Raw genomic sequence first — 27,593 nt, forward strand, 5'->3', positions numbered from 1 at the left:
CTCACAAACTTCTTTTACAACCTTGATGGGACAACTAAGTTGACATTGTCACGTTAACTCCATTACACCCAAAGCATAAAATGATTTTGAGTTGAACAAAGAAACGGTCATTCCTTCACAGGGAACAGTCGTTCTTTTATGAAGGAATACTCATTCCACACAGAAAGAATAATCATTATTTATTATAAAAGAATAATCATTCATTTCCTTATGAAAGGAATGACCGTTCCTTACGAAGGAATAATCAATCATTTCTTATTAAAGGAATGATTGTTCCTTAAAGAACAATCATTTATCCATAAGGAATGATTATTCCTTCATAAATAACAATCGTTCCTTATAAAGGAACGATATGGAACAACTATTCCTTCTGAAGGAATAATTGTTTGTTTTTCGTAGTGCCTTGGGTGTCTTGGGTGTGGCCGGAGTTGACGTGACAATACCATTCTATTAACACGTTAGGATTGTAAAGGTTGTGAGATTGAATTGTAAACGTAACATTTTTCATTTATTATATACTGTATGATAAACTTGACCTAACNAAAACAACTTTTTGGGATGAATTAATCTAACATCTAGAAGACAGTTGACAGAAGGGAGGTATTTGACTAATTTCCAAAATGTTAGGGGTAATTTAATACACTCAAACTTAGCATCTAAGTTAACCTTATAGGTGGAATCTACAATTAACCCATTAATCAATCTTTAGTTTTTGAATATACTTATATCCGTGTGATAAGACGTGCATATATTAGTTTGTAGTTTATGAGATGCTTACCATTGTGATCACTTTCTTTTTTCTTATGTCTTTATCAAAATTCTACAAACAAATACTATAAATGCATAAAGTATGTGATAATTACATTGTTTGAAACTAATATTACAAGTTATTTGTCTCCATTTTGTTAGAAATTACATTGCATAAAGTATGTGATAAAACTCATAGTAAGAATATATATATACTCTTCCTATTAATGATATATTGATCATTTTTAAAATTAATATTAAAATATTTACTGCATAAAACTTCTAGGATATTATTAACACACTTAATTTTTTATAAATGGAAAGAAATTTCCTAAAAGACCTTTCTTTAACATAGGAAAAAGATGAGATAAACAATTTGTCCAAAACTGTGAACATAAACAGTTTTAATTTGAAGAATAAGTAAGTTTCAATTTTGAAATGGTTAAAATGGGGAAGAGGATTATAAACAAAAAACCTAATTAAGCTGAAATTACTATTTTCTGTATTAAATGGGTTTTAAAGAAATTTTTTTCAAGTATAAAAAAGATATATTTTTATCGTAGCTCAAAATTATGTTTACAACCATGAAACATGAGTTGGACACTTTGTTTTGATAAGGTTGTTGTGTTGTCTATCTTCGTGGGGGTGATGAATCTCAAATCACTAAAATGGGGATTTTAGGGCAAAGACACTTGTGCATACGATATGCATTGAACTGGACCAAGCACAATTTATAATTCTATGTAACTATCGTAATGGAAAACATAAACTTCACACCTTATCAACTTTGGCATATGTACCTTAATCCTGAGTGGGCAGTGTACCTTAGATTTGTAGACTGTAGTCTTTGATTAGAGTAGAAGGTGATATTCTGTTGTTTAACGGATCAGTATCCTGGCTGATTAGGATTGTAATTCTATGGGTCCGAGAACAGTATTCCATAGATATGAAATTCATGACTCCGAAAGGTTTAAGAGACACCATCTTGTGGGTTTTATAGGTCTTGAATGATGAGACTTCGCCAAACATTTAATAAGTGTTCATTAAACATTTATCATAAAACTAGACACAAGGAAATTATGTAACTGAAAGGGTATATCAGTATAGAGACCCAGTTCCGATTATCTGTGTTCCATGAGGGTATATGTGTAGTTGTCGCTAAATGGAAACGCCTTAATGAAATAATTTAATTGGATTAAATTGTTAAAGTTTTTGATAAACAAAATGTTTTATTCAGGAGTACGTTGTCCCTATAGTGGAGTCAAACAACGTTAACGCATTCGGTACCTTATGTTTATAAGATAAAGCGGTACGGAACCAATTACATTGAAGCCTGTTATTAAACATTTCCATATGGGTCCCCTAGGTAGCTGATAACAGTTATCCTAGATAATATGTGTGAATAATAAATTATTCTAATTTAATTTGAATTATTTAGAATAGTTTGGGAAATTTAATTAGACAAGTTACGGAAGGTATTCATATACATACATTAAATGTATTAAATGGTTTAATATATTTGTGGAGAAAGACTAACTTGATTGTCACGCTTAGTTCGAGGTAATAGTAGGCTAAAACATGATATTAGTGGAGGAATACTTGCATGAATGTCATGTAAAAATTTGGACTAAAATAATATTGTCCAATTCCACTAATTATGTAAAGGAGCTAAAACACTATTACATGCAATTGAAATGATTTTAGATCAAAAGTAGATCTAAAATTCTCTCCTCCAATGGCCGTACCTTCTTCCTTATTTTCCTTTTGTTCTTTCTGTTAAATTTTTTTTTTTTACACAAATTTGAAAAAGGTTCACTCATAAAAGCTTGAAAAGTGTTCCGAAAGCGTCAACACCCAATCGTTACATCCAAGAAGCTTAGGAAATACCTTAGGAATGTTCATTGGTGTAGAAACTTCAATTGGAAGGTAACAAACATTCTCACAACTCATTTTAATAGATCCCGGAGTAGAGGGGGAAAAGCAGCCCGCCCCGACTCGAACCGCGATGGATTTGCCAAAGTGGCGGGTCGGTCCTGACCCGCCCGGCAACATTGGCAGGCCGGGTTAGGCTCGCCAATTTTGGGGAATTGGCTGGCCCAACCCGGACTGCCAACCCTAACCCGCCGGGTTAGGTCGCAGGTTGGGCCGGGTTAACCCTCTTTTTGATTTTTTTTTTTTTTTTTGTTTTGTTTTGTTTTATTTTGTTTAAGTTTAAATGTTTAATTAACTTTTCAAATGAATAATTAACAATTTATAAATGAATAAATGTAATTGTTTTTAGTTAAGTGTTAACTTCTTTTCAAATATCAATAATTAAATTAAATTAATTTTTTCTTGTTAACATTCCAAATATTAATTCAAATTTAATACATTAAAATTGTAATATAAGAAAAATTAAATTTATTCATTTATTAAAAAATAAAATAAGAAATTACAATAATTATTGCCTCGTTAAAAACCTCACCAAGAAAAACCTAATGGGACAAAAACTTGGTAAGGAAAAAAGAGTGCAATAATTGACAATTAATTTACAAGTTATAATTTACAAAACAATTAATTTTGGGGTTCACTAGGACCTCCCTTATCCGTATCATCTATATTACAAAATTAAAATGATTCTATTAAAGTATCGTCGACAACCTCGTATTGACCTTGATGGCACGACCGTTCCCAATCTTGAAGACATGTGAGGACTTCAATTATTTTTGGTGAAAGTTTAGTCATCCTTTCATTTAAAATTCTTCCACTTGCACTAAATGTTTGTTCGGATGAGACGGTTGAGACAGGAACAGCGAAAACATCCCTGGCAAGTCTTGATAATACCGAAAAAATACATTTTCTGGCTCTCCAATAGTCTAAGAGATCAATGTTGGCTCTCTATTGTGGATCTACTAGTAACATTTCAGGGGTTGCCAAATATTGTTGAAGCTCATTACTCTGCGACTGCATGGAAGACAGTACATTAGTCGTTGTTGTTGGTGGAGCTTCTGAAGAAGAGGCTGTGCTTCGGATTCGGGTCCTCTTCGGCCTATTCAGTGCACCCCAAGAGCAGAAGTCTTCATTTGTTTCTTCTGATGCAGCTTCCCTGGATGTTTCACCTCTTTGTGGGTTCCCATACCTGTTTTCACATTGGAAATATACTTCGAAAAGTGTATTTTTTACCTCTCCTATTTGATTGGCATATACTTTGGTTTGTAAATTTTCACATAAATTGTCAAAACCATTTTCTAAACCTGCTAATTTAATTCTAGGATCAAATATAGCACCTAAACAATAAAGAAAAGGAATGGNTAAGCTCATTAAGCACCTAGAATCCTAGATTGATTTCATTGATTCTTAAATCTATCTCTAGCATTTAATACTACAATGGTGATTACCCAAGAAGCTTAACATGACTCATTTCTCAATCTCATCATGTTCATCAATTAAAAACAATAAATCCAGAATAATCACACAATCTTTGCACTAGCATATGAAAATAATAAAAATCAATTGCTCAATCCATGAGAATTCGAACTACATCAAAACCCTAACCCAAAATGGGTTAGTTCATAGCTAAATCCATACAATAAGCAAGAAAAACAATAAACACAAAGTTCAACATAATAAAAATGAGAGAAAAGACGAGATCTCCCCTAATTGAAGAATCCACCGGAGTTAATCCCAAATCTTCTCACTTTTCAACACAAATTCGTCAAATCTAAAACTAAGAAGATGAAAAAGCTGCTCTAGACTAAGGAAAACACGACTCTCCTCTAAAATGGCAACGTTTTGCTTTTATACCTCACCCAAAAACCTAAAACTGAGCCTAAAATTGAAACTGTGCGTTTTACAAAAACTAGGATTTGCAGACTTCGCCGCTGCAAAGAAGAAATCTCGCCGCGGCAACGAAGTGAAATGGATTCTCGTGCGTGACTCATTTCGCCGCGGTGAAGAACAAACTTCGCCACGGCGAACCTCCATGAAGAATTCTAAAATTATAGAATTACCCTCCGCTTGCTTCTTTGCTTGAATCTTCGATCTTCAGTGCTCTCCCATGGGAACAAGCTTCATAGTGCTTCATTCTGCTTCAGAACTCTCCCAAATTCTGAGATCTGCTTACTTCTGAGTCTAGAAACTCCAATTCGCTCATTATTTGCTCAAAATGTCTATTTTAGCCCAAAACACGAAATGTAAAGAATTAAGTAACAATTCAGGCATAAAAGAACTAAGGAGTATCTAAAATCTGGCCTAAAAGCCTAAATAAAACAGTATAATCCTCTGATTATCAGAATGTCATGTAAAATTTTAGACTAAAATGATATTGTCCAATTCCACTAACTACGTAAAGGAGCTAAAACACTATTACATGCAATTGAAATGATTTTAGATCAAAAGCAGATCTAAAATTCTCTCCTCCAATAGCCGTACCTTCTTCCTTATTTTCCTTTTGTTCTTTCTATTAATTTTTTTGTTTTTTGAAACAAATTTGAAAAAGGTTCACTTATATGAGCTCGAAAAGTGTTCCGAAAGCGTCAACACCCAATCGTTACATCCAAGAAGTTTAGGAAATACCTTAGGAATGTCCATTGGTGTAGAAACTTCAACTTGTTTTAATAGATCTTGGGTTATAGGTTTGAGTTGGTCGACTATTGCATGTTGGATGTTTTCTGGCGACGCCTTGTTTTCGACCCCACATGAACCAGTTTTCACTATAATGAATTTTGATGCTGTAGCAAATGGTGAGAATGATGACACCAAGGTTAGAAAAATTAAATAATAACTCCATTTTTTTTCTAGCTTGACTACTTATTATTAACTCCATTTTTTTCCTAGCTTGACTAATTATTATGAAATCTCAAAATCTTTTTATATATGTAATATTAATTATTATGTTTTAACTAATGTTTTTAAACCCAAATGGGGCATTGACCTGATCAAGGGCCCTAGTCCCGGGTTGGCCTTTTAATCGATTCGACAGAGAGCCTTGCTGTTATTTTGATGTTGTCCAACACTCTCATTGGCGCCAAGCTATGACTTATGAACTTAATGCTCTTGCTCATAATCATACATGAGATTTAATGTCTCACCCTGCTCATCGGAAACCTATTGGTTATAAATGGGTGTACAAAATCAAATATCGTGCTGATAGCTCCATTGAACACTAGAAAATCCACCTAGTTACTAAGGGCTTTACTCAAAGTGAAGGTTTGATTATTAAGAGACATTTTCTCCTGTTGCCAAGCATGTCACAATACGAACTTTCCTTTTTGTTGCATTTGTTCGAAGGTGGTCCTTGCACCAAATGGATGTCCACAATGCGTTTCTCCATGGTGACCTTCATGAGGAGATCTATATAGACCTTCCTCCAGGACTTCACAGATAAAGGGAGAACACAATGCGTCATCTGGGAAAATCACTTTATGGCTTAAACCAAGAGTCTTGTCAATGGAATGCAAAGTTCACAGAAACACTCACAAGCATAGGTTTTACTTAGTCCAAGCACGATTATGCACTCTACTCTTGGCATAGAGATAAACCCTTCATTACTCTTATATTTTATGTCGACAACATCCTAATCACAAGAAATGATGAGATGATTACCAGAAATTTAAAAGAGCATCTCAACAGGCATTTTAATATCAAAGATTTAGAAGAGCCAAAATATATCTTGGGAATTGGATTTGCAAGATCTCTAGCTGGTATATCTCTTTGTTAGCGTAAATATGCCTTAGAGCTCATATCAGATTCTAGGTTATCAGCATGTAAACCAAGTGTTATTCCTACAGAACAAAACATCAAGCTCACCACTCAGGAATTTGATAATTGGACATCATCTTCAAAGATCAATCCACCATTGAAGGATCTTTCACATTATCAAAGATTTATGGGTCATCTTATTTATCTTACATTGAGACGACCAGTTATCAGTTATGCATTGCACATTCTCGGTCAGTTCATGCATGGGCCAAAACAATTTCATATGGATGCAGCAACGAAGGTGCTCAAATACTTGAAGGGATGTCCTGGCCTAGGACTTCTCTTGCCTCGGGATGGGAATTTGGACATCACAACTTATTGCAATTCGGATTTGGGCACATGTCCAATTACGAGGAAATCACTCACTGATTTTTGTATAAAGCTTGGAGGATCACTCATCTCCTGAAAAACAAATAATTAGTCAATAGTATCCCTTTCATCAGCAGAGACTGAGTATAGGGCCATGGCAAAAACTACATGTCAGATCACCTGGATTCTTTGGCTTCTAAAGGATCAAGTTCGTGGTTTGTATGTGTCATAAACTCCAAGCTTGTGAAGTAGATATTACATTTAAGTATCAAATATTTTGTTTTCATCCGTTCCTTGATTTTGTGTGTGATTACAACATTATGACAAGATTGTATTTCCATTCATTGTTCTTTTTTTTTTTTTTTTGTTTTTTTTTTTTGTTTTTTAAAAGTTAACCTTGTACAAGCATACAATATACATTATAATACATAATACATTTTTGCTATTCTCCTCTCTTAGGCATACTATGGCAGCCTCTATTTCTTCTCTTACCTCTCTTGCCCATTCAACTCTAGGAGAGGCGGCTTAGTTCGTTGCTTCATTTAATGAAGCTTATCATAAATTAGCTGTAAAGCTCTTTGTTTAGGTGGCGGGAAGATTAATGGCTAAGGAACTCAATATAAAATCTCATTTTTAGAGAGTTTTCATTTAAGAAAGGAAGATTTGTTTCCCTTTGAGAGTTTTCTCCTTCCTTTGTATGAGAGAAGTTATTTCTCCAATTCAAGAGAGTTTATTATTCCCCCTTTGTATTTAGAGAGAGGTTGTAAAATTATTCTATAGTGAAAATCTGTTGTACTTAGAGTCTAAACACACACCTAAACTATACCAAATCAACAGATCAATCAAGAAACAAAGACCAATTATCGTGGTTCACTTGTCCAAGATTGAACAAGCTACGTCATGTTGAGCTCCAGAACACCGAGGCCCACTGCACTAGAGTTATCAAATGTGTTTATAGAGTACAACAATCGTTCATCAAGAATTGCTCACTCACTAGCTAACTATCACTTAACCCTTTATAATAATCTTTGATCCTAAAGAAAGATTACCCCCCTCCTTTAATCCTTGAGGAATCACAACCCTCAATCAACATCATACCACATTGTATGAGATTACATAGTTTGAGTACTACCAAGAACCCTAGTAAAGTGAAGATTAAAGATGAGAGAAGAGAAATATTGCATATTGAAGAAGAACTTTTGGGCACTTTTATAGTGTTGACTTTAGGTGATTGCAACCGTTAATGCCTCTTGAATTGATGATCAAGATTTAAAGAGAGGAGTCCAAAATGACAATGATTATTTTTCCTTAGACAAACGTTGTTGTGGGCTTCAACAATTAACAATCTCCACCTTGAAGCCTACAACTTCCCTTTAGTAGCATTCTCAATAGTACAACAGGTTCTAAGTGTTCTTTCTCAGCTCAAATACATCACCTTATGTTAGAAGTAAGCCCCACTTGATGGTACATAGTTAGTTATGGTGTATTGTTTAAAGTTATTCTTTTGCTTTTATTTGGGTCGATATTGTTAATATTGGTTGGTTGGCCTTAGTTGAATTTTTGTTAAAGTTATTTTGAGAAAAATGTAGAGAAAATCCCTAAACTTTCATAGGGGTAAAATGGTCTTTTCACTCAAAATTAGTTGAAATTGTGGGGAGTGAAAAGGATAGAATTTATAGAGAATGCATTAAAAATGAGGGCATTATGGTCATTGACTAAGGGACATAGATGGAATTTCAAAGAAAGAATAAGGGCATAATGGGAAAGTGTGGTATAAACAAAGTGTTTAAGGGTTTGAAACCCTTATTTTCTTCATTCCACCGCACACCTCCTCCCATTTTTCTCTCACAATTTTCATTCAATCCTCCAAGGATTTTGAGGGCTTTTAAGTGGTTTTTCATAGGGCTTTGATTCTAGGTATCAAAAGGTAAGGATTCATACTCTATCTATGATATTATGAAAGATTGAGTCTTATAAAGTTTATGCTTAGGGTTAAGAGAAGATTGGAATCCAACAAGAGTAGAGAGTTTAGGAGAGACTACTCAAGCACACAGGTAAGTAAATTCCACTCAAAATCCAACCAAAGCTAAATTAAGAATTCAAGTGAGTAGAGATTTATTTTAAATATGCATATGTTGTGAGTATTGAGAAATTGAGATGAGATGTATGATGTATTATGCTTATTGTTGGATATATTTGGAATATGAGAAGTATATATGATGATTTGATGATGGGTTGAAATTGGAAGAATTGGAGAAATTTTTTGGAAGTGTGTTTGCCATGTAGGTATGTGTGCTAAAGAGAGTTTTTTTTCTTCATTTTGGATGGTTTGAGAACAAATAGAATGTAATGAATTAGGTTTGTTTATGACTATGAGTTGTTTGATGAAATGCCTAAGTGAAAATTCGCCTGTCACTGCCGTGACTTTCTAGGTAATTTTTGGGCAACTTACGGTTTGAACTGGGCTGAGACCAAAACATAAAAGTTGTAGCCCTGTCTTAGCTTTTTAAAACGAGACTAAAACCGTAGCAATCCGAGATGTATAACTCAAGTATGCCTTCTTGGAGTGTGACCTGGCAGAATGGCAGTTTTGATGCAATATTGCATTTGTGCATTTCAAAAGTGTGCATTAAGTAAGAAACTGTAAGCCATGACCATCCTTGCATAATTGTGCATTGAGAAGTAGTTTGAGAAAGAAGTAAAGAACTGTTGTGAATGGGCTACTCTAAAAGTAAAGAGAATGAGAAAATCTAAGAATGGTTGGTGCTTTGTGAACTCCAAACCGGAAGTTACGAAGAGTGGGTTGGTGCTTTGTGAACTCCAACCGGAAGTTACGAAAAGTGGGTTGGTGCTTTGTGCTCCAACCGGAAGTCAGAAGAGTGGTTGGTGCTTTGTGAACTCCACCGGCCGTGCCTACGGTTAAGATGAGGCCGTGACATTCAAGTGAGAAAGAATGAGAAAAATGAGAAAGAATAGAGGAAGAGAATGAGTAGAAGTCACGAAGAGTGGTGGTGCTTTGTGATCTCCACTCAGACCGTGCCTCCGGTAAGATGAGGCCGTGACATACACGAAAATTTAATAGAAAAGAGCTATGTGAAAGAGAAACAGAAAGAGAAAATAAATGAGATGAGAAAGATGTTGTAAGGAAAAGAATTAAGAGAAAGAGTTACGGGGATAGACGAGTAGAGATTTACTTACTGAGCATTATTTGTGCTCACCCATTGTTTTTCTTTGTGTTTGCAGGATCTAGGTGAGGACGCGGGGTCGGATGGGCATCGGCAAAGCGAGGAGTAAGCTACCACATGTCCACTGTTTTTGAAACTCTTTACTTATGATGCCTTACTTTGTTTATAAAGAAGATTAAATGTATTAAAAGAAAATTTTGGGCCCATTTACTTTTGCTAATATAAATAAATTTACTTGATGTATTTCTTACGTACTCCAGTATGAAGCAGTTATTACATTTGGATCAGAGCAGAAGATTTTGGGATTTCAGACAGTGTACTATTCGTCATCGCTCCGACGTCCGTAACCGACTGTGTGAGTTAATTTTTCCTTACTAAAAGTTGTTTCTCCGAATTGATTAAATGTGGTTGTTTTGTAGATGAGGCGTAGTACCCGAAAGCGTGATAGGTGGAGAATGAAGGGAGAACCTTCTAACCCACCAGAAGCTACGCCCCCTCCCTTGGAATAGAAGCTAGATTCGGGGGATGTGTACAGAAGTTATGTGCAGAAAGCCAGGGAGAGGTTGGGAACCTTTAATAGGTACCACCAACCACTAATGTAGAAAGATACAACCGGTACCTCTCCCAGTACAGAATAGAATCGAAACTAATTATGGTCTTCCCGTCAACATCAACCTTCAGAATTTAAGGGTACTACGGACCCGCGTTAGTAGCAGAAGAATGGTTTAGATCCGTAGAACGTACCACAAGTTTGTCCCATGACGACCGAGAGAAGATCCGGTATGCGAGTTTCTTATTTCGGTGGTGATGCCCGAATTGGATGGAATTACTAGAAGATACCCATGATGTGGAGTGATGAACTTGGAAAGAATTCAGACAAGAGTTTGAGCACGAGTATAGAACAGAGACCGAGTTCATTGAGAAGGTCCAAGAAAATTATTTAGCTTGCAGCAGGGTGTCTAGTACCGTTGAAAGAGTACTCAGTGAAATTCACTCCCTTGCAAGATTTGCACCCGAATAGTGAGTACCCAGCATTGAGAAAGACAAGTTTGTACAACGGGTTTTAGCCGGAGATAGCTCGGGAATAATACGAGTTCTGATACACCTCGACTTATAGTGAGGCCTTGAGCGAGCAATGAAGGCGGAAATATTGAGAATAAAATTCCCCAGTAGGTTCCTCGACAGGACCAAATTGAGCCATCTTCCGCCCCGCAAGAGAGAGAAAATTGAGGGTGAAAAGCAAAGAAATGAAGAATAATAAGAGAAGTTTCAGTCTAGACGAACAGAAGAGGAGGTGGAGGAGTAAGTGGCCCCGACGGAAGGGTTTCCTCTTTGACTATAATGTGGGAGGAACCATTCAGGAGAGTGTCTGAGGGACCAGAGGGGTGTGTAAGGTGCCCGACAGCCGGGCACTTGATGAGAGATTGTAAAGCTCCTCTTTCCACCACAGTACAGAGTTCTAGAGATTACTAATGCCAGAGTGTTACAGTGGCAGGGTGAAGCAGAGGCAGTCCATTAGCAGTTATATGGTCAGTTATTATTCCATGGATCCTTTATATGCCTTAATTAATCGGCGTCACTCTTCTTTTATATCTTATGGGATGATAGAAAGATTAGGTTTGAACCTACTAGAGTGCCACCCATAAGATAGAGTTACACTGATGGGGTTAGTGTTCTGACGCAAGAGTGTTGTTAGGGGAGTCCGTGGTGATCCAGGGTAGAGAGTATCGTGATTTAATAGTGTTTGATATGCCGACTTTTGATGTGATTCTGGGTATGGATTTCCTAGGGAGGTATGGAGAGAAAATTGATTGCGCGAAAAAAGAAAGCGAGATTCATCTGACCAGTGGAACAAGTTTAGTTTTGGAGAGGCCATCAGTGGTATGCTGATTACATGTGAAGGCTAGAAAGATGTTGGAAAAGGGGTGTTCGGGATATATTGCTCTGTAGTGCAGAGTGGTGATGTTCCACAGCTAGAGATCAGAGGGTGCCCGTAGTTCGAGATTTTCTAGATGTTTCGGAAGAGTTACAGGCTGCCTCCAGAAAGGGAGGTTGAGTTATATTGAACTAGCACCAAGAACAACCACAATATCTAAGTTCCCCTATCGAATGGCCCCAGCAGAGCTTCAGGAATTAAAGAAGCAACTCCAAGGCTTCTGGAGAAAGGCTTTATCCGACCAAGTCATTCTCCCTGGGAGCTCCAATCTTGTTTGTAAAGAAGAAAGACGGGTCATTACGGATGTGATATTGATTGTAGAGAGTTGAAAAAAGTGACAGTGAAGAATAGCTACCCGCTACTCGTATGATTGATTTGTTCGATCAGTTGAAAGGAGCCGCTGTGTTCTTAAAATTGATTTGAGGTCAGTGGTATCTCAGTAAGAGTGGCCGAGCAAGATGTAGCAAGACTGCTTCCGTTACAAGGTATGGGCATTATGAGTTTTAGTGATGCCATTTGGCTTGACTAAGCCCCCCCCAGCAGTTTTATGGACTTGATGAATCGGGTATTCCATGATTTTTGGATCAGTTTATAGTGGTTTTTCATTGACGTATCCTGATTTATTCTAAGTCAAGAGAAGAGCATGAAAACTTGAGAATAGTTGTTGCCAACGGTTTAAGGAAAAGAAGCTGTATGCTAAATTTCCTAAGTGTGAGTTTTGGCTTGATCAAGTGATAATTTCTGGGGCCATACGGTATCGAAGGAAGGGATTCAGTGATCGAGTAAAGTGAAGGCAATCCTTGAATGGCAGAGGCCCAAAAACAGTAAAAGAGGTTAGAAGTTTCTTGGGCCTAGCAGTTATTATCGGCGATTTGTAGCAGGGTTCGCCAGTTGGCTAAACCGTGACAGCTCTTACCAAACAGAGAACGTCCTTTTGTATGGTCAGAAGCATGTGAGAGAGCTCCAGGAGTTGAAGAAGAGGTAACAACAGCTCCCGTGTTAGTGCTACCACAGAGGTGTGTAGAGTATGACATTTATACGATGCCTCACTGCAAGGACTTGGTGCCGTATAATGCAGTTAGTGTAGGTGATAGCATATGCCTCTCGGCAATTGAAAGAGTATGAGACGAGATACCCTACGCATGATTAGAGTTGCAGCAGTAGTAGTCTTTGCCTGAAGATTGGAGGCATTACCTTTATGGTGCCAAGATAATATCTAACCGATCCTTAAAAGTTTAAAGTATTTCTTTACTCAGAAGATGCTATAGACGTAAGAGCAGAGAGGTGGTTAGAGCTGGTAAGGAATAGAGGTGAGATCAAGATCACCGGGGAAAAGCAAATGTAGTAGCCGACTGAGTAGAAAGCTATCTGTCCAGCTTACTAAGCAAAAGAGTTGACGTAAGAATGTGGAGAACAGATTGAAGTGATTCCACAGAAGGATTGCCAGGTTAGAGGTTTCAGTCTACTTTACTGGAGGAAGTCAGAGAAAAGCAAGTAGCCGTGAGTGGTGTCAGAGATAGTTCAGCAATACATAAGGGCAAGGTAAGGAGTTCCACTTAATAGATGGTGTCCTATTTCAGGAATCGGTGTGTATCCCTCAAAATGATGAGAGAAGAAAGAGAATACTTACAGAGGCATGACACACCGTACACTGCTCATCCTGGAGCAACCAAAACGTATCAAGATTTAAAGAAAGGCTACTGGTGGCCAGGTAGAGAAGGATATTGCAGAATTTGTAGCTTAAGTGCCTGGTTTGTCAACAGGTGAAAGACAGAACACCAACGGCCATCAGGGTTACTTCAGCCACTTAGTATCAGATGATAAATGGGAGGATTCGATGGATTTTATTACAGGTCTCCCCAGAGTACAACGAGGATATAATGTATAGGGTGATTGTGGTAGGGCTAACCAAGTCAGGCCAATTTCCTTTCCAGTAAAGGAGAGCACCATAACGGATCAATTGGCTCAGATTATACTAAGGAGATAGTTAGGTTACATGGTGTGCCCAAGACAATAGTGTCGATAGAGATTCAGGTTTGTTTCAGCTTTTTGGATGAGTTTACAAGAGGAATTTGGCAAGTCCATTTAGCATTCAGTACGCCTATCATCCCTCAGACAAATGGCCAAACACAGAGGAACGAATCAGGTGCTTGAGGATATGATTGAGGGCCTTGTTGTATGGATTATAAAGAGTATCTTGGCATGAGATGTTACCTTAGTGGAGTTTGCCTACAACAATAGTTACCAGTCTACAATTAAGATGGCGCCGTTACAGGGCCTGTATGGTAGACGATGTAGGTCTCCCTACATTGGGATGAGATAGGACGAAAGGATGAGTTGAGTACTCTCTTGGGCCAGAGAATGACCTCAGAAAATGATAGAAGATGTTAAACTGATCAGAAACAGAATGAAACAGGCCCAAGACAGGCAGAAAGTTTAGCTGATCTAAGAGAAAGAAGTTGAGTTGAAGTGGGTGACAAAGTTTTTCTAAAAGTTCCACCAACAAGCAGTAATGCGCTTTGGAAGTAAGGAGAGAAGTTAGCACCGAGGTACGTAGGTCCATTTGAGGTATTACAACGAGTGGGAAAGGTGGCCTACAGATTGGCAACTACCACCAGCATGGACAAGGTACATGATGTTTTCCATGTCTCGATGCTACGGAAGTAGTAGTGATCCCTCCCATATCTGAGAATAAAGGAGTTGAACTAGAGGAGAACCTTGGATGAAGAGCGTCCAGTACAGATTTTAGACCAAGGATTAAAAAGACCGGTAATAAGAGCTATTCCACTAGTAAAGTCCTTTGGAGAAATCACAAAGTAGAAGAGGCAACCACATGGGAGGTTAGAGCAAGACATGCAGAACGTTACCCGGAGTTGTTTGTGTGAATTTCGGGGCGACGAAATTCTTTTAAGGGGGGTGAGAATTGTAACGCCCACTTGAGGTACAATTTTAGTTAAAGTTTGGTTATGTTTAAAGTTTATCTTTTGCTTTTATTGGGTCGTATATGTTAATATGTGGTTGGTTGGCCTTAGTTGAATTTTTGTAAAGTTATTTTGAGAAAAATGTAGAGAAAATCCCTTAAACTTTCATTAGGGTAAAATGGTCTTTTCACTCAAAATTAGTTGAAATTTGGGGAGTGAAAAGAGATAGAATTTCATAGAGAGCATTAAAAATGATGGGCATTATGTCATTGACTAAGGGACATAGATGAAATTTCAAAGAAGACATAAGGGCAATAATGGGAAAGTGTGGTTATAAACTAACAAATTGTTAAGGGTTTGAAACCCTTATTTTCTTCATTCCACCCGCCACACTCCTCCCCCATTTTCTCTCAAATTTTCATTCAATCCTCAAGGATTTGAGGGCTTTTAAGTGGTTTTTCATAGGCTTTGATTCTAGGTATCAAAAGGTAAGGATTATAATCTATTATCTATGATTATTTATGTAAAGATTGAGTTCTTATAAAGTTATGCTTAGGTGGGAAGAGAAGATGGAATACAACAAGAGAGAGGAGTTTAGGAGAGACTACTCCAGCACAAGGTAAGTAAATTCCACTCAAATCCAACTCAAGCTAAAAGTTTAAGAATTCAAGTGAGTAGAGATTTATTTTAATATATGATGTTGTGAATTATTGAGAAATTGAGATGAGATGTAGGTATTATGCTTATTGTTGGATATATTTGAATGAGAAGGATATTGATGATTTGATGATGGGTTGAAATTGAAGAATTGAGAATTTTTTGGAAGTGTGTTTGCCATGTATGTATGTGATGCTACCAAAGAGTTTTTCCTCATTGGATGGTTGAGAACTAAATAGAATGATAATTGAATTAGGGTTTGTTATGCAATGAGTTGTTTGTGAAATGCCTAAGTGAAATTGCCCTTCACTGCCGTGACTTTCTAGGTAATTTTTGGGCAACTTACGGTTTGAATGGGCTGAGACCAAAACATAAAAGTGTAGCCCTGTCTCTCAGCTTTAAAACGAGACTAAACAAGTAGCCAATCGAGATGTATAACTCAAGGTATGCCTTCTTGAGTGTGACCTGCGCAGAATGGCAGTTTATGCAATATTGCATTTGGCATTTCAAAAGTGCATTAAGTAAGAAACTTTAAGCCATGAACCATCCTTAGGCATTAATTGTGCATTGAAAGTAGTTTGAGAAAAGAGTAAAGAACTTGTGAATGGGCTACTCAAAAGTAAAGAGAATGAGAAAATCTAAGAATGGTGGTGCTTTGTGAACTCCAACCGGAAGTTACGAAGAGTGGTTGGTGCTTTGTGAACTCCAACCGGAAGTTACCGAAAAGTGGGTTTGGTGCTTTGTGAACCTCAACCGGAATCAGAGAGTGGGTTGGTGCTTGTGAACTCCACCCGGCACGTGCCTCCGGTAAGATGAGGCCGGACATTCAATGTGAGAAAGAATGAGAAATATTGAGAGCAGAATAGAGGAGAGAATGAGTAGAAGCACGAAGAGTGGGTGGGTGCTTTGTGATCTCCACTCAGCCGTGCCTCCGGTAAGATGAGGCCGTGACATACAACAGAAAGTTAATAGAAAAGAGCTATGTGAAAGAGAAACAGAAAGAGAAAATAAATGAGATGAGAAGAGTGTAAGGAAAGAATTAAGAGAAAGAGTTACGGGGATAGACGAGTAGAGGATTTACTTACTGAGCATTATTTTGTGCTCACCCCGTTGTTTTTCTTTGTGTTTGCAGGATCTAGGTGAGGACGCGGTCGGATGGGCATCGGCAAGCGAGGAGTAATAGCTACACTGTCCACTGTTTTTGATAACTTTTACTTATGATGCCTTACTTTGTATAAAGAAAGATTAAATGTATTAAAAGAAAATTTTGGGCCCATTTACTTTTGCTAATATAAATATATTTACTTGATGTATTTCTATACGTATCCTAGTATGAAGCAGTTATTACAAGCAAGTCCAAGCTATGCTTGAACTTTGCGGTAGTCACCACTTTGGTCTCCATATCTGCTGGATTTTCTTCAGTTGGTATCTTTATCAGGTTGAGTTGGCCATTTGAGATGACATCTCTCATGAAGTGAAACCTTACATCCATGTGCTTGGTTCTCTCATGGTATATGGGGTTTTTCCTTAGATGGATGGCACTTTGGCTATCTGAGTATATAGTCACAAGTCCATCCAGTAGGTTGGCTTTTTTGAAGATTCCTTGAAGCCATATAACTTTCTTGAATGCTTCAGTCATGGCCACGTATTTAGCCTCTATTATGGACAGTGCAACTAAGGGTTGTAATTGTGACTTCCAGCTTACACAGTTACCCCCAAGAGTGAAACAATAGGCTATTGTAGACTTTCTTGTGTCTCTATCACCTGCAAAGTCAGAATCTACATACCCAACTTGATCAAGTGAGGTGTTTCTTTTACAAAAGTCTAGACCAACATGTACTGTGCCATTAATGTACCTCAACATCCATTTTAAAGCAATCCAATGTTCCATTCTAGAATTGGACATAAATCTAATTAGCAGTGATATGGCAAATGAAAATCAAGCCTAATGCTAATCATGGCATTCATCACTGATCCTATGGCATTAGAGTAAATGATGTTTTCCATTTTAAACACTTCAGTTTCAGTTTTGGGACACTGCAGCTTGCTAATAATAAAGTGACTTGCTAAGGGCATTGTGACTAATTTAGAACCAGCCATCCCAAATCTGGAGGACAGTTCTTTAAATAAGGCCTTATTTGGTGAAGTTTCAACTTATTAAACCTTCTATTTCTATCAATCACCATCCCTAATATTTTCTTTGCACAGCCTAAACCCTTCATGTCAAATTCAGCATTTAATGTTGCTTTTACGTCATCTATATGAGCCTTAGATTTACTTATTAATAACATATCACCCACATATAACAGCAAGTATATAGGCATGTTATTAATGCAAGCAAAATAGAAAAAATTGTCATATTTGTTCCTAGTGAAGCCAACTCCTACTATGAATGAATCAAAATGTTTATACCATTACCTAAGGGATTGTTTAAGTCCATAAAGGGACTTATGCAATAAACACACATGTTCAGGTAAACTTTCATCCTTAAAACCAGTAGGCTGACTCATAAAAATTTGTTCTTCTAACTCACCATGCAAAAAGGTAGCCTTGACATCTAATGCTCTAATTCTAAGTCATGGTAAGCTACAATTGATAGCATTATCCTAATGGTTTTGAATTTAACTATAGGTGAGAAGATTTCATTAAAATCAATACCCGCCTTTTGTGTGAAGCCCTTTGCCATGAGCTTGGCTTTGTATCTTGGAAAATCTAATATGCTGATGCCTTCTTTTAGCTTAAAGAGCCATTTGCACTCCACCAGCTTCTGGTCTTTTAGCTTTGGGACCAAGGACCAGGTCTTGTTTAGCTTCAAGGACTCCATTTCTTCCATCATGGTAGCAAGCCACTTCTTGCTATCCTTGGAGTTTATTGCCTTTTCATAGGAGTCAGGCTTAGACTTCTAAATGTCTACACTAGCATCTAATGTTGTGTAGATCCATTCTACATAGCTGAATCTGGCTGGAGGTCTAATATCCTTCCTAACTCTATCCCTTGCTAGCTGGTCTTGGTCTAGGTTTCCATGTTAGGCCTCTTCCATATTTTCTATCACCTCTCCTTTATTATTTTGGTCTTGGTCAAGAGGCAGTAGTTCAACTACTGGTTCTATGTCCTCGGTTGGGACAACCAGCTTAGTATGGCTTGCTGGCTCCACCTCAATCCGAGTGGTCTAAACTAGATCAAAATTTAGAGAATTATTGTTAGAGGTACTTGCATTTATGTTAGTAATCCTGCAAGGGAGGTCATTCTCATTAAAAATCACATCTTTGCTGATTATAATTCTACCCCCTTGAACATCTTTTTCCTAAAGTCTATACCCTTTTGTCATTTCTTGGTATCTTAGAAATACAAACCTAAGGGATGTAGGTTCCAGTTTCCCACCACTAGTGTGAGCATATGCAGCATACCCAAAGACCTGCAAGTGGCTCAGAGTTGGTCTTCTCCCAGACCATCTCTCTTGAGGGCAGTCAAATTCTATTGAGCTAGATGGGCTTTTATTGACCAAGTAGGCTACTATCGTTAGGGCTTTCCCTCAAAAAGTTTTAGGTAGGCCAGTAGTGAATAAAATACATCTCACATTGTCTAGAAATGCCTTATTCATCCTCTCAGCAACTTTAATTTGTTGAGGGGTTCCCTTAACAGTCATATGCCTCAAAATCCCCTGACTACTACAGTAAGAGTCAAATTCAAAGTTACAAAACTCAAACCCATTATCTGTCCTAAGGGCCTTAACCCTTGTATCTACTTGGTTTTCTACCTAGGTTTTCCAAATCTTTAAACTTGGTTAAGGCCTCACCCTTAGTTTTGAGAAGGTACACCCATACCTTCCTACTATAGTCATCTATAATAGATATGAAGTAATTGTTCCCACCATGTGATTTAACTCTCTTGGGTCCCCACAAGTTAGCATGCATATAATCCAGGTAATTTGCAGCCAGGTGAGTTCCTTTTGGGAAATTCATTATGTGTTGTTTGCCCAAGACACAGGTTTCACAAAAGGTTAGGTCAGAAATAGACTCATTTCCAAAATGCCCCTGATGTTTAAGTACAACCATACCTTTTTGGCCCATATGGCCCATTCTCAAGTGCCATTTCTCTACAACAAACATGTTAGTAGATAAAAGAGCAAATCAAAAACATCAGAGTACTATTGCCCACACAATATTTACAAACCATATTTTTTAATCCCTTTAAGCAGTAATTTACCATTCTTATATACTACTATGCATCCATTTTGTGCATTGTAACTACAGCTAGCTTCATCAAGAGTTCCTAGAGAAATCAGGTTTCTTTTAAGTTCTGATATATATCTTACTTTAGTTAGCAATATTACCTTGCCATTATCAAGTCTTATAGTGATATTACCTATGCCTTGAACCCTACAAGCATGGTTATTGCCCATGAATACAGTTTCTTGTTCATCAATTTTAAGATTTTGAAACCAATCTTTGTTAGGGCTCATGTGGAAAGAACATCCTGAATCTAACACCCATTCCTTGAAACTAGCAGAGTTAGAGACTGTAAAGGCTTCAGAAATTTCAATATTATTACTAGTGCAAGCTAGGTTACTCTTAGTGCTAGCCTGTTTCTGTTTCTTTATCCACTCATAGTAGTTCTTTTTTAGGTGACCAGGTTTGTTACAATGGAAGCACCTCTTAGTTTCTCGATTAGGTCTACCATTTCCCTTTCCATTCTTTTTGTTCTTTAAGCCTAGGTTGTATTGAGAACCTTTTCCACCCTCCTTACTAAACTGACTTGAATTTGTCATGCCCTTAACAAACAAATTGTTTACATTACGTTTTTGGATCTTTAGTACAAGCTCCCTAGATTTCATTCCAACCACTATCAAGTCAGCACTAGGGACTATCCCACTGTACTGTAAGGCATTCTTTGCTACTAGGTAATCCTCAAGCAATGAATTTAACAAGATCATGGCTAAGCTAGAGTCTTCTAGTTCTTGGTCAGTCCCTTTTAGTATTAGTGTCATCTTTAGAAACTCATCTAGGTTTTCATCTAGTGATTTAGTGAGGTCCATTTTATATGAAAACAATGCACCTTTTGAAAAAGCAAGATTAGGAGCAGATTGTAAGGCATATAAGGTTTCAAGTTTACCTTAGAGTGCGATTGGAGTTTCTAGGCCATCTACCTTTCGTAGCACATTGTTAGACAAATTCATGATGATGAGGTTGTAAGCTTCCTCATCTACTTCTGATTTCTCCTTAAGCTTTTCCTCTGACCATTTGCTAGCGTCCTTTTCCAATGTAATGGCCACTTTGTTGTGTGACAAGAGGGCCTTCATCTTCTTTTTCCAACTGTTGAAGTCTATCTTCCCATCATATTGGGAGATCTCCATTCACGTCGTACTCATGGTGTTGAGTTTAGTAGCAAACTCAAGAAATCAAGATTGATTTTTGACTTGACCTTTAGAGATTGAAATTGATCTTTGATTTCCAAGATTTAGTTATAGACTCAACGATTTAGAGACCCTAGAACTCTAGAAACTGTTAAAACCAAAAACCCCCAAAATTTTGACAAACCCTAAAACTCACGAAGTCACTAAATCACGAATGATCTTTGGAATAGATTCAAGCTTTGATACCACTGTTATACTTAGAGTCTAAACACACACCTAAATCTATCAAATCACACACATCAATCAAGAACACAAAGACACCAATTTACCGTGGTTCACTTGTTCAAGATTGAACAAGCCACGTCCATGTTGAGCTCCAGAGCACTGAGGCCCGCTACACTAGAGTTATCAAATGTGTTTATAGAGTACAACAATCATTCATCAAGAATTGCTTACTCACTAGCTAACTAATCACTCAACCCTTTACAATAATCTTTGATCCTAGAGAAAGATAACCCAGCTCCTCTAATCCTTGAAGAAATCACAACCCTCAATCACCAATCTCACTGATTGTACAAAGATTACACAGTTTGAGTACTACCAAGAACCCTAGCAGAGTAAAAGATTAAGACGAAGAGAAGAGAAATATTGCAATATTGAACATTAACTTTTTGCGCACTTTTATAGTGTTGACTTCAAGGTGATTTGCAGCTGTTAGATGCCTGTTGAATTGATGATTAGGATTTAAAGAGAGGAGTCCAAAATGGCAATGCTTTATTTTTCCTTTAGGCGGCGTCGTTGTGGGCTTCAACAATTAACAAAATCCTTCTTCACTTACGTGTGGTTTTTCTTTCATTTTGTTTAAGAGTTTTCCATGTAAATTGTTTGTGTCTCAATTTTTATTCTATAGTGAAAATCCTTCTTCACTTAGTCGTGGTTTAATTTTCTTTCAATTTGTTTGANGGGAATTTAGCAGACCAATATATATCATATTCTGTGCGTCTTTTTCACTTTTTAACAGTGGGATCTGAAAACGGCCTGTCGTTTAAAGTGTTCGTTAAGACTGCAGAAAGAGGATGACTGAACCCACTTGTCCCACATGGGAAAGTTACATCAACAAAAGAAGACTATGGTTAAACTGTCAGGCAGATAGAAACCGAGCAGTGATTTAGATTGTGCGCCCATGTGAAACAAAGGGTCTTTCTCTGTCGTCTCTTTAACAAGGCGAGAACGTGCGCATCTGAGCTCAAATCACTTGTTTTTTGTCATTTACTTTGCTGAAACATGCACCCATTTGGGCTGATGATTTTGGTCTTTATTTTGTGCATATTAATAGGACTTTATTACGCTAGTAAATGTAACTTTAAAATTCGAACTGAATAAACTCTTTTCTGTGAACATCAGTATGTAGAAAACAAACAAAAAAATGTTTTTTTTTATCTCTGTAAATAACCAAAAAAAGAAAAAAAATTACAATGTTTTCAAGTAGTGTTGTTGTCAGTCTCAGTAGCCAATAACTTTTTTCTTCTTTTCTGAACCAAATAGTAAGTGAGCCCTCCAAAAACAAGTAGAATAATCAAACCATCAACCACTCCCACCAAGATTATAACCCACTTTTTCAAATTTGACTTGCCATGGCTTGTCTGTGTACCTTTTGGAACCTTCACCATATAACTCAATCCATATCCCCTCTCAATTTGCTTTACCCCAATAACCACTCCATAGATTTTGCATTCTCTTACATCAGAAGAATATAATGCAGCAACACATTCACAATCATCTATGCACAAATTTGCACATAAATCCTTGCTAACGTTAACCCTTTTAGGAGCAATTTTTAGCACACTGGTAACTCCATGGAGTTCAAGCATTTCAACCTTTTCTCTTCCACATAAAACTTCTCCAGGAGCTCCTTCACCACAACCAGAATTACCCTTGTCTTTTTGTGTTAACAAATGAATAGAAGAGCAAGAATTGGAGAAAGTACATATGCCACAAGGTTTACAAGCTAGGGGAAGATCACAAGTGTTGTTAATTGCTTGAAATGCTGCCTTAAAATTATGCTCATCGTCTGAGTAATAATAGAGTCCTAAATTTCCTGTTTTGTTTCCCAGTGTTAAAAATCTCAGAGGGTCTATTGGTGATGAAAAAATCTGAGCGATTTTTTTAGCTTTATCATTGTAGATCTCTAAGCCTTTTGTACCCAAAAAAATATAGGTGATGTTTCTGTTCTTGGAAGGCTTAAATTCCCAGTAAGAATAGTTCCACTTACCTGAGTGAAGGTATAAAGCAATCTTGTCATGTTGAATTTCAAACGTGTAGAATTCTGTTGAGTTGGTGGGGAAAGAAGTTAAGCGAGTGGCCACATTTAAACTCTGCCCCCAAAGGATTACATCAGTAGGAAAATTGAAACTTTGCCACTTTACAAGATTCAGTGCATCCAATAGAACTAAATTACCCGTCTTTAAAATCTGTAATCTCTGCATCAAATGAAAGAAACAAGAGATATCAAATACTATGAGAAAAAAATGACTGGTTTTATCATGCTTAATTAAATTATAATTACCTCCACACCTTGTCGTGAAGTCCCAGTTCGCCACCCAACTCGATTCTTTGGACCTTTTAACAGTAAATCCCCGCGTTCAGTGAGTTGGAGGACACATTTTTCTGACACATAAAACTGTGAATAATGTCCGGAGTTCCACACCTTGACATCTCCAAGAAAAACTTCTAAAGAACAAGAGTATCTCCCATTAACGGCTTCAACACTCAATGCAGCTTTAAAATTTGGTGCCATTTGATTAGTCTCCATCAGAAAAGCTCTCCCAATAAAACCTACACTATATTCAACAGGTACAGCAAGCGTTAACCTGTATCCATTATGAATATCTGATTTACAACACCCATGATGAAAACTCAACAAGAAAACAATGAGAAAACCAAACAAGAAGAAGTCTGAACATAAACTTGGGTGGTTTTTCCGGCTGGTGGATTCGCCGTGCATTAGGATTTCCCGGCGGATATTGATGGGAAGAAGAAGAAAGTGAAGAAAGAGGTAGGCATGAGTGTACTGTGCTGAGCACTTTCCTAATCCCACTACCCTAACTCTCAAAAAGGATGGGAGCTTTCATTTTGGCTTTGTTATTTGTCTTAACAAAATGCGTTTTCAATTCATTAGTGGGGTTACTCAGCAACATCATGACGTGAGGATTCATACTTGTCAAAATTATGTTTAATAAATTTACTAATGAAAGGATAAAAAAAGTAACGTACCATAGGGTGGCTGTTGTACACAGCCTGTCTTTGTGAGGTTGTTCTACTTGTACACCATAAAATTTGCACTTCCATTTATAATAGCGTTTTAAAAAACGGAAACATTTTTTGTTTATCTAAATTAAAACAGAACATTTCTAAAATATGTTTTCTAATTCTCTGAAGTAAAGTTTTATTTGTTAAAAAAGGGTTTATTTTCCAACTCATGCATCACACCGATTATCGAAAACTACATTTGATATTTTATAGGGTTTATATAAGTCTTTTAGTTTTAGGGTCTGCATAACAGCATAAGAGTTTTTTTTTTTTTTTAATTGGTTTTAAAAGGTTTTTAATTAGATTAGTTTTGAGGTGAGATTTTTTATACACTGATTTTGACTGGCTCAAAAACCCCCCCAAAGCCAATTAAGTGTATTTTTTAGGGGTTTACAAAACACCACAAATTGGAGTATTTTTGTTGGTTTTAAAATTTTATTCCACAAATACCCTATCCACTATAAAACTATCCCAATTATATCGAAAAAAAAAATAAATAAACATATTATGCGTGTCTCCAACCATATTAGATATAAAATAATTTTAAGCAATCATAAAAAAAAATTATTAAAATCTCATTTCTAGATGCTTTCTTGGAGAAATGGAACTATAAATTTTCAATCATTCCAGATGTTACAAAGAATAGCGAAGAAGGATAAAGAAACTTTATGACATTCGAAGTTATAAAATACTAATAAGTATAAAAAAATAAAGAACTCTTGTCTTGTAATTGAAAAAACAAAACTCTCAAGTACTGGTTGAAATTAGAGTATTTTTATGGGCATATATATAAATTTATTATTTTAAAAAACTGTCAGAACAGTTGGAAAATAAACTCCCAAGCATAAGTTAGATGTTTTAAAAACCGTTACTAAAAACCCTCAAAACCGTTACGGTGGTTTATCCTCATAATCGTTACCATGAAACTCTCAAACAAACTCTTAGTATTTTTTAAGGGTATTTGATATTTTCTGAAAATAGTTGATACGTTTGATACTTAATTATCTTTTCTCATAAGAGAATAAAATTAGCGGTATATCTTAAAAAAAAAAAAAAACTCCCATTATGATTGCCGCTTTCGGAAAGCACAATATATATATATATAAAATTACATTTCTATGTTATCTTTAAAATGGTAAACATTTAATAAAAATATTAGGTTACTCATTTTTTTTTCGGTGTTATCAGTTAAGTGGTAAGCATATGAGGATATTTTTTTCAAATATCCCTATAATTAGAATAATGTTACATTTATAAAGACTTTATACAAAATTTTTCATGCAAAGTGATATGTTAAAATATAATTAGATAAATTAATATAAAACTTATTTATCATCATTTAATAAGTATTTATTAAATTAATTTTTATATTAATCCAACGAATCATATTTTAAAACATCATTTTGTATAACCTTTATAGACGTAATATTAATCCTAAAATTAACCGTATAAAAAGGCATTAAAAATAATTGAATTGAATTTTGGTTAGTATCGGGGTGGCGTAACGAGTAGTTTAAGGTGATGGAGTGGAAAGAGGAAGAGTTGCGGGGAGTTAGCAGAAAAGAGGTGGGGCCAGGGGTGATCCAATTCACCAGTCCAGTAGGATCAATTGAGTGCTTCTTTAATAAGTGGGCTGCAGGCTCCTTTCGAGTGCGATTATAGATGTTCTGGTTCTGCCTGCCACGTGTCATTATGGCTCTCGGCTGACACTGCTCTCACGCTTTGCTGACGTATTTATTCCACGTCAGCAATCTTTGTTACACTACAGTCTATTTTCAGAAAATCACTTTAATAAAAAATAATTTTTTTTTAAATAATAGAAATAAAGTGTATAAATATAAATTTCTTGTAATATAATGCGTTTGGTTTATTATTTTGGATAGGATTTTGGGAATAATATTGGATAGAGGAGTATTACGAGATAAAATTTAAAAATTTATGAAAAAGCCCCTAGGTTTGCTAATTTAATTAAACACCCTAATTTATAAAATGACAAAAACACCCACATCATCTGCAGTGCCAGATTCCGGCCATCACCGTCAGAATCTGGCCAAAAAATTTTGTTACGATACAGACCGATCGGATCTGTGTCGTAACGCGTCGCTATGGCCTTTTCCGAAAAAGGCTAGATCGACGGCTAAATATTGCAGTCGACAGCCAAAAAACGTCAAAAGAAGTCCATCTTTGGCCGTCAGCCGGTCAACGATGGCCAAGATTTGGCTGTCGCTGATTGCCAGATCGGTGCACTTTCGGCCATTTCTGGTAGACAAATAGGTCGTTGTACATATTTCGGTTACCACCGACGGTGATTGTCGGAATCGTTACCGAAATCTGGCAAGTATGGGTCGCGGGGGTGTTTTTGTTAATTTTTAAACTTTTTTTTAGGGGGTATTTAATGAAATTAATAACTTTATGAGGTCTAAAAGTAATTAAAATAAATAGGCTAATATTTCTGGAATAATGTGTCAAACATTATTTGGAGAATAAGATTGGAAATATGGGCAGAAATAATAAACCAAACGCACCCTAAGATATTTGAAAATAATTAGAGTAACCCAAACTTCGGCATCTTCATATAAATATAAAATAAATTTTTTAATTATCCATTAGTTATTTATAAATAGTAACTAAATAACGATGAATAAGTAAGTAACTTTTGACATTAATAATATCATCAAATGCTAAATCGTTAATGTTTCAACCATTTTCGAAAAATATTAAATACCCTTAAAAGTTACTAAAAATCTCGTTAAAATATCATTACTAGTCCTATAAATAATATAAAAAGGAAAAATATTTACGATAATTTTAATACTTTTTGAAAATCTTTGGGCATTTAAACCTAACTTTGAGAGTTGATAAACCATATAAAACGGGTATTAAATTAAATTAATCACTAACAAGGTCATACCTCCATAATGAAAATTGGTTAAAGATATGTAGGACACTTTGGTTTTCTTCAGGCTCGACAATATCATGTTGTTGAAATTAATTGGGAATTCAATTGAGATCTTTAAACTTTCACCAACCGTGATTATGATGCACCACTTAATTGGTATAGATCAAAAGGGGTAGGTCGTCCATATAGCCCATGAAATTGCTCTAAAATTGCAATATATCAACTCAATATAATATATATTTTCAATATCATATTTTTATTTTCAACAACAATTTCGTAATGAGCCGAAACTTTGTGTGGTAGACATTTCTAAAAAAGGGATTTTGTTTGATTTTTTTTAATCAAGTTATTTAAGTCACTTTATGTGTACCTCAACTAATTCTTGGAGGAGATTTGTATAGTAACCTACTGCCACAGCCCCCACCTACATAATGGATGCTCATATCAGGAATCGAACCTAAGACTATGCGTTTATTCATACCATCTCCAATTTATCATAACAATTTAGGCTACCCACGGATGGGTGGAAATGATTTTT

At 36.4% G+C, this 27,593-nt stretch overlaps 1 protein-coding gene and 1 non-coding gene across 2 annotated transcripts; one reads left to right on the forward strand and one right to left on the reverse strand.

Moving 5' to 3' along the window:
• The first annotated feature begins 22,005 nt into the window (after window positions 1–22,005).
• LOC116109082 lies at window positions 22,006–22,095 on the forward strand. Its single transcript, XR_004124719.1, has one exon. It is a non-coding gene; the product is annotated as a small nucleolar RNA snoR114 (small nucleolar RNA).
• Window positions 22,096–22,295: 200 nt separating this feature from the next.
• LOC116109071 (G-type lectin S-receptor-like serine/threonine-protein kinase At5g24080) lies at window positions 22,296–23,947 on the reverse strand. Its single transcript, XM_031395329.1, has 2 exons — window positions 23,414–23,947; window positions 22,296–23,327 (listed from the first exon to the last, which is right to left on the reverse strand). The coding sequence occupies exons 1-2, from the start codon at window positions 23,849–23,851 to the stop codon at window positions 22,329–22,331; spliced, it is 1,437 nt and encodes a 478-aa protein (XP_031251189.1). The 5' UTR covers window positions 23,852–23,947; the 3' UTR covers window positions 22,296–22,328.
• Between the last annotated feature and the right edge of the window lie 3,646 nt (window positions 23,948–27,593).

The sequence above is a fragment of the Pistacia vera genome, unplaced genomic scaffold (assembly GCF_008641045.1).
Source record: "Pistacia vera cultivar Batoury unplaced genomic scaffold, PisVer_v2 Contig570, whole genome shotgun sequence".
Classification (NCBI taxonomy): Eukaryota; Viridiplantae; Streptophyta; class Magnoliopsida; order Sapindales; family Anacardiaceae; genus Pistacia; species Pistacia vera.